General features: G+C 33.4%; 1 protein-coding gene across 1 annotated transcript; it reads right to left on the minus strand.

Moving 5' to 3' along the window:
- Positions 1-3,686: 3,686 nt before the first annotated feature.
- Positions 3,687-4,482, minus strand: LOC141520044 (large ribosomal subunit protein uL16-like). Its single transcript, XM_074231929.1, has 2 exons — positions 4,289-4,482; positions 3,687-4,220 (listed from the first exon to the last, which is right to left on the minus strand). Exons 1-2 carry the CDS (start codon positions 4,465-4,467, stop codon positions 3,746-3,748), a joined length of 654 nt encoding a protein of 217 aa, XP_074088030.1. The 5' UTR covers positions 4,468-4,482; the 3' UTR covers positions 3,687-3,745.
- Between the last annotated feature and the right edge of the window lie 4,335 nt (positions 4,483-8,817).

An 8,817-nucleotide genomic window follows, 5' to 3' on the forward strand; every position in this document is an offset into this window, starting at 1 on the left:
TATGTGTTTCTAATAATATTCTTTTGATTAGTATATGACTGCTTAGTTCTACTTTCTAATGATTGGAGGTAATGCCATACAGCATAGATAGATTGATTGCTGCATAAACTCTCAGTAGAGTTTCAATAGTAAGATGAAAAATTTGTTGTAAGAAATTCTTAGCATCTACTGGTTCATTTTAACTACTCTTCAATTGTCACAGAAACAGATCCAGACCTGGAGAACATTTTGCATTTTTATCTATTCCATAAGTTACCTTGGACAAAGAATTTATCACCCAATGACCAAATGACTGATAATGAACCTCTCCAAGTTTAGTATGTCTGGTCTGAACAACAAAACAAAATAAAAAGCATGTGAGTTCAAAAATAACTGTTATTTTTTCCTAAGACTCCTTATGAAGTTTAAAGATAGTTATCTATTACCACAAAGTCTTCTCTTCTCCAGACTTAACATCTACATTTCCCTCTATTAGTCTACATGTGACAAAGTTTTGGGTCCCCTCATAATCCTGATAATGCTCATTCAAAGATTCTGATTTGTTAAGTTCCTTTCTAGAATTAGTCTTTGTCAAAGTTCTCAAGGCAAAATATTACCACCCCTACCTACTTTGATACAGTAACTTTTACTTGTTGATCATCTTCTATATTGAGTTCAAACAGAATAAAGATAACTGCTTCCATATGACATTTCATCAGCATCTTCTAAGCTTTATATCAAACATCTTCAGTTCCTTCAACCTTTTTTCCTATGTCATAGTTTCTGGTGCTTTCCCCATCTTAATCAAATTCTTCTAGAAAACTTCCATTTATCAGTCTTTCCTAAAATTTGGCGAAAGGTGGTTAACACAGTACTTGAGATAAGCATGACCTAAATGATTTAAGTATTATCTTCCCTATTGTGGAGAATATATTTTTTCTATATAAAAGAAAATTCCACTTTTTAAAATAACTATTACCAACTTATTTAAATCTTAGATAAAATTGCATACACTCTAACTACATCCTAACCCTATCAACATTTTGCTCTCCCCCACTATTTGGAACTGTTAATTTTCCAAGATTGATTATATAACTGGTATATATTCAGTTGTGTTAAAATGGCCAATGCAATACACTAAACCTGGAACATTGCCCAATATTTTTAATGCATTTATAAAAATATTAGTTTAATCTATAAATAATGATTTAGTAATGTGCACAATATATTTTTATCAAGTGTTTTAATAATAAACTATCATTTGAAATAACAATATTTTATTTGACTATTAAATTAATAAGGCTAATACAAAGTTATCCACTTGCTTATTTGAACATTTACTACCAATATGAAATATTCTGGAAAGGAAGAATCTACCTAATTCCCTCTTCTCAGAGTAAGTCGAACTTTCAACCTCTTACTGAAATTAATCACACTTGATCTCATGAGTAAAAATGTTTTTAATGTGAAACAATACTCTACTGAGATTTAACAAACTATATTTTAATTGTAATTGATTTATACCAAAAGATAAAATGAGTTAATTAGACCATGTTATTAGAATTAGTAACGCAGGAAATACTTGACACAACTACTAGTGAGTGGAAAAGAGGAGAGGGATTTTTAAAAGTTTAAAGCAGTGTAAGTTTTAATTTCTAAAGTTCTTTGTATTAATGCCTTCCTGGAAACAATAGGAATTCCAATCACTTAGTATAGAGATTTTTTTTTACAACCTGAAGTACAATCACAATATTGTTTTTCTTTTATCATTAAATTTGTGATACCTGGTACACTGGGATGTCTAAAAGTTCTTTATAATACTTATATTGTTAGGGCTAATGCTTAATATTGTGGTTTTTTAAAAGAATCCATTGCTATGCAAAGACAGTTTTCAGCATTCATCTTTTTGCATGCTTTAGAATTTCACATTTTTCTATCATCTTTTCTTCCTTAACCCATCCCCATAGCAGCAAACAATCTGATATAGGATGCACATATACAGTCATTTTTAAGCATGTTTCCATATTAGATTATGAGAGAGTAATTAGAATTTAGGGGAAAATATTAAAAAGAAAGAAAAAACATAAAATTTATTTTTTAAAAGTATGTTTGTTCTACATTCAAACTTCATAGTTTTTTTCTCTTTGGATATGGATGGCAATTTCCATAACAAGTCTTTTGGGATTGTCCTTTATTACTGAACTGCTGAGAGAAAGTGTCCAACATAGTTGATTATCTCACAATATTACTGTCAATATATATAATGTTTTCCTGGTTCTCATCATTTGTCTTTGCTTAAGTTCATGTAAGTCTTTTCAGGATTTTCTAAAGTCTGACTACTAATGATTTCTTTTTTTTTAGGTTTTGTTTTTGCAAGGCAAATGGGGTTAAGTGGCTTGCCCAAGGCCACACAGCTAGGTAATTATTAAGTGTCTGAGACCAGATTTGAACCCAGGCACTCCTGACTCCAGGGCCAGTGCTTTATCCACTGCACCACCTAGCCACCCTACTAATGATTTCTTACAGAACATTAGTTACTTCATAATTTCGAAATAACAAAAGTTGTTTAGTTATTCCCCAATTGATGAACATCTCAATTTCCATTTCCTTGACATTACAAAAAAGAATTGATATGGATATTTTTTGTGCATTTGTGTTTTCCTGTTTTTTATATCTTTCTGGGTTATAGACTTAGTATTGGTATTACTGGATCAAAGAGTATGCAGAGTTTTATTGCCCTTTGGGTATAGTTCCAAATTGCTCTGCAGAAAGTTGAATCAGTTCACAATTCATGAGTGTCCCAGTTTTCCGACATCCTATCCAACATACATCATTTTCCTTTTATGTCATTTTATCCAAATTGATAGGTGTGAGGTGATACATCAGAGTAAAATTAATTTGCATTTCTCTAATCAGTAATGATTTGGGCCAGTTTTTCATATGTCTCTAGATGGCTTTAAAAAACTTCCTGTTCATAACCTTTGACCATTTATCAGCTGGAAAAAGACTTGTATTTTCATAAATTTGACTCAGTTCTCTACATAGTTTAGAAATCAGTCCTTCATCAAAACCACTAGCTGGGAAAATTGTTTCCCAGCTGTCTGCATTCCTTCTAATCTTGAATCCATTAGTTTTATTTGTGCAAAACCTTTTTTAAATTTAAAAGTCAAAATTATCAACTTGCAGGTTAGAATATTCTCTATATCTTTCTTGGTCATAAACTTGCTCCCCTCTCCATGGATATGATATTAGACATTTCTTGTTCTCCTAATTGTCTTATAGTAGTATCACTTTTATTTCCTAAATTGGTTCAACCTTATCTTGGTATAGACTGCAAGATATTGGTCTGTGCCAAGTTTGTGCCATACTATTTTTCAGTACCTCCAACACCCAGTTTTTGTCAGATAGTGAGTTCTTATCCCAAAAGCTAGAGTCTTTGGGTTTATCAGACAGTAGGTTACTGTAAGAATTTACTACTGTTTTTTTTTTTGGTACATAATCTGTTTCACTAATCCATTTCTCTATCAGATAGGTTTGATGATTGCTACCTTATAATATAGTTTTACTAAGGCACCTTTCTTTGAATTTTTTCCATCAATTCCTTTAATATTCTTGATCCTTGATTGCTTCAGATGATTTTTATTATTTTTTCTAACTCTGCAAGACAGTTTTTTTTACAAGGTAACACACAGGCAATACCTAGTTTATTTATGCAGTATTTAGTTTATTTTATGCCTTATAAGGCTGAATTCACAGGCCACTCCATTTACTGGTGGAGTGTCTGCCACTTGTCCAAGGGGCCACGGCTGGGGATATACTTAACCCCACAGCCATCAGGAATGAGGCGCTTCTGAACTATCATATCCTCAAACTCATCAGCATTGAACTTGGTGAAACCCCACTTCTTGGAGATGTGAATCTTCTGGCGGCCAGGGAACTTGAACTTGGCTCTACGCAAAGCTTCAATCACATGCTCTTTGTTCTGGACCTTGGTTCGAATCGACATGATGACTTGGCCAATGTGAACCTGGGCTACAGTGCCCTGGGGCTTCCCGAAAGCCCCGCGCATGCCAGTCTGGAGCCTATCAGCTCCAGCACAGGACAGCATCTTATTGATGCGGATGACATGGAAAGGATGCAGGCGCACACGGATGTGAAAACCATCCTTGCCACAACTCTTCACCATGTATTTGTTGGCACAGATGCGCGCTGCTTCCAAGGCTGAGGAGGAGGGGTGAGACCTTTGAGTCCTCATTCTGAGTAGGGCCTCACCCCAGGCCCATGTGCCACTTTTTTTACCTTCTGAGACAGTTGTTCATACTCATCTGATACCATGTGGCCACACAATGGGAACTCATCCACTTTTGCTTTCTTCCTACCAAGATCGAAGATTCTTATCTTGGCATCAGGAACTCCTCTGCAGAATCGGGACTTGGGGTACGGTTTGTTTTTACAATACCTATAACAGCAGGCGGGACAGTGGCCCATGGCACTAGCGCCGACAGGGACTCGATCTCGCCGCAGTGAAAGGCCAAGACAGTTTTTTGATAGTTTGATTGAATAGTAGTTTAAGTAGAATTGTCACTTTTATTAATTTAGCTCTATCTACTCATGAGCAGTTGACATTTTTTTCAATTATCTAGATCTGATTTTATTTTTTCGAAAAGCATTTCATAATTGTGTTCCGGGAATTTCTTGGTTTATTTTGGGAGGTAGATTCTCAAATATTTTGGGCTGACTAGAATTTCTTTAAATGGAATTTCTTTCTATCTCTTGTTGTTGCACTTTGTTAGTCAAATATAGAAATACTGATGGGTTTATTTTATATCCTGCTATTTGGTTGTTTAGTTTTTTTAGTTGATTTTCTAGAGTTCTCTAATATATCATTATATCATCTGCAAAGAATGAGAGCTTTGTTCCCTCACTGCCTATTCTAATTCCTTCAATTTCTTTTTCCTTTATGGTTGTCAAAGGTAATAGTTCTAATACAATGTTGAATAAAGCAGTGATAATAAGCATCCTTGTTTTACTCCTGATCTTACTAGGAATGCTTCTAGTTAGTCCCCATTAAATGTTAGGCTTTCTAGTGGTTTTATATTTATTGCTTTTTATTTTAAGTAAAACTCAATTTATTCATATGATCATGTTTTTAGGTACTATATTTTTGTCAAAGTCTTTTTCAGTCTTGAGATAATAATATGATTTCCATTTATTTTATTCTTGATATAGTCATTTATGCCACTTGTTTTCCTATTGTTGAACCATCCCCGCATACCTGGCATAAATCTTATCTAATTGTAATGTATTATCCTAGTAATAACTTGCCATTATCACTTTGCCAAAATTTTATCTAATATTTTATCTAACAATATTAATTGGGAGATTATTCTATAATTTTTGTCTGTTTTGAATATTTCTAGTTTTAAGTAGAAGCACAATGTTGGTATCATAAAATGAATTTGGCAGGGCTCTTTCTCCACCTATTTTTAAAAACAGTTTCTTTTTAATTGGAATTAGTTGTTCTTTAAATGTGTGGTAGAATTCACTTATAAAATTATTTGGTATTGGAAATTTTTTCTTAGAGTCATTGATGGCTTGTTCGATTTCTTTTTCTGAAATGGGGCTATTTAAAGATTTTATTTCCTCTCTGTTAATCTAGACAGCTTTTATTTTTGCAGATATTCATTCATTTTACTTATATTGTCATAGTTTTTGCCATATAATTGTGTAAAATAGCTCTGAATTATTACTTTAATTTCATTTAATTCATTCTTCATTGGGGTGAATTCACCCTTTATATCAACCATTGATACCAGTTATTTGGCTTTCTTCTTTCTTTTATTAATCAGATTAATCAAAGATCTATTTTAAAGTTCTTTTTCTGGGGCAACTAGGTGGGGCAGTGGATAGAACACCAGCCCTGGAGTCAGGAGTACCTGACTTCAAATCTAGCCTCAGATATTTAATAATTACCTAGTTGTGTGACCTTGGGCAAACCACTTAATCCCATTTGCCTTGCAAAAACCTAAAAAAAAGTTCTTTTTCACATATCCAACTCAGTTTTATTTATTAGTTTAATACTTTTATTACTTTCAATTCTCTTAAATTTTCCTTTGATTTCAGAATTTTTAGGGTTAGGGTTAGGGTTAATTTGATATTTAATTAGGGATATTGTTCTTTTTTCCAGTTTTTTTTAGTAGGATGACCAATTCATTGATAACTTCTTGATTTTATTCATGTCAGCATTCAGAGCTTAAAAAAATTTCCCCAAATAACCGCTTTTATTACATCTCATAAGTTTTGGCATGATGTCTCATCATTGTCATTGTCTTGGATGAAATTGTTGATTTATTTCTACGATTTGTTATTTGATCCACTCACACTTTAAAATTAGATTATTTAGTTACCAATTAATTTTTAGTATATCCTTCCATGGTCTACATTCCCCTCTCATCCTTTAACTCCATCTTTTTATTATGTTGTCCTTTCAGATGCAACTCCCAGCCTCATTTTGTCTATTGTCCTTCAAACTGCTCTATTAAATGAGAAAATTCATATGAGTTATCAGTACCATCTGATTCAACATCATTAAATAACTTATGATATCCCTTTCCTGTTTATCTTTTTATCGTTCTCTTGGATATGATATTTGAAGATTAAGTTTTCTGTTCAGCTCTGGTCTTTTCATCAGGAAAGTTTGAAAGTTCTCCATTTTATCGAATGTCCATATTTTATTGCCCTGAAAGAGTATACTTAATTTTGCTGGGTAGTTGATTCTTGATTGTAAGCCAAGATCTTTTCCCTTCCAGAATATCATATTCCAAGCACTATGATCCCTTAATGTAGCAGCTGTGATATCTTATGTTGTCCTAACTATGACATCATGATAATTGAATTGATTGTTTGTTTATAATATTTTTTCCTTGATCTGGGAACTCTGAAATTTAGTAATACTATTCCTGTCAGTTTTATTTTTAGGTTCTCTTTGAGGAGGTGATCAGTGGATTTTTCCATTTCTATTTCATCCTCTACTTCTAGAATATCAGGGTAGTTTTTCCTTGATAATTTCCAGGAAAAAAAAAGATGTCTAAGCTATTTTTTGATGATAGCTTTCATGTACTCCAAACATGTCAAAATGATCTTCCCTGGATCTATTTTTCAGGTGAATTATTTTTCCAATGAGATATTTCACATTGTTTTCTAGTTTTTCTCTCTTTTGGTTTTGTTTTATTGTTTTTTGATTTCTCACAAAGTCATCATCTTACCTCTGCTCAATTCTATATTTTAAAGAATTATTTTCTTTGGTGAAATTTTGTATTGCCCTTTCCATATGACCAATTCTGATTTTTTAAGGCATTCTTCTCCTCATTGTTTTTTAGAGTTTTTTTCTATGTGGGCCAATCTAGTTTCTGAGATTTCATTTTCTTTCATTTTCTTATGGATCCTTTACTTAGTTTCTGACTTGGTTTTCATGACTTTCTTACACCACTCTCATTTCTCTTTTCAATTTTTCTTCCATCTCCTTTACATTATTTTTATAATTCTTTTGAGTTCTTCCATGATCTGAGACCAATTCATATTTTTCTTGGAGGCTTTGAATGAAGAAGAGTTTTGACTTTGTTATTTCATTATGTGTGTATTTTGATCTTCCCTATCACCATAAGAACTTTCTGTGGTCAGATTTTCTTTTCTTCTATTGTTTACTAATTTCTTCAACCTATGACATGATTTTAACTCTTTGTCAAGGTAAGGCACTATTTCCATGGTGTAGGATGTGCTGTCCCAAGCTTAGGGTTTTTTTTTTGGCAGATGTTTTCAGGGGAAATTCTAGGGACCTGCAAGTTTTCAATTCTTCCAAAGTCGTATGATCTAAGGAGAGGTGTTTACTGCTCTCCTAGTCTGTGTTCTGTTCTGTGGATGACAGAAAGTACTTCTTTTTTGCCCTGGAACTATGAGAAGGTTCCTCATTCCCTTGGGGAAACATGATCTGTTATACTATTGTTCCTCTTCTTCCTGGGACTGTGACCCAGAATTGCAACCTTCATTAGAGTATGAGCAAAGCAACAGATTCCTACCTTAGTGACAGCAAAGAGACCCCTGTAATCTCCAACTGGCTCCCTTCTTGTCTGTGGACCTATAGCTCTTGCAGCAGCTGCCTCTGCTGATTCAGGGGCTCCCAAGGACTTTTCTTGTCTGATGGAGTTAGGTCTGTACTGAATTGTGCTCCATTTGCATTCCAGTGTGGAAGACTTTTCCTGCTGACTTTACAAGTTGTCTTTGGCAGTCTCTGGACTGAGAGATCTGAAAACCACTTAGTGAAACTAGGATCAATTGGATCATCTGGGAAGAGGGTATCAGGAAAACCAGGGAAGCTACCTTATAAAATTGTTGACCCATCTCATCTATTTATTTATAGGGGTCATTGTGAGTATAAAAATGAGTACTTATAAAGTATATCTTATCCAAACCTTACAAAACTGTATAGATATTAGCTATTATTGTGATGGTCCCAGTGTGGTAAAAAAGGCAACAGATCATTGGTAGAGCTATGAATTGGTCCATGTCTTCTGGGAAGTATTTTGGAACCATACCTCTAAATCAATAAAGTATATGAACTCATTGATTCATCATTAATACTAGAATTCATATATTCCCTAAAAGGTCAAACATAGTGGGAAGAAACCCATATCTGCAAAAATATATAGTAATACTTCTTGTTGTAGCATTGGATTTGAAATGAAGTAACTGGTTATCATTTGGAAAATAGCTGAACAAATTATGCAATATTAATATGAGATGTCCTAAAAGTCTTAGTGGAGTTTTAAACTTACTTATGTA

Source organism: Macrotis lagotis, chromosome 4 (genome assembly GCF_037893015.1).
Source record: "Macrotis lagotis isolate mMagLag1 chromosome 4, bilby.v1.9.chrom.fasta, whole genome shotgun sequence".
NCBI classification, from domain to species: domain Eukaryota; kingdom Metazoa; phylum Chordata; class Mammalia; order Peramelemorphia; family Peramelidae; genus Macrotis; species Macrotis lagotis.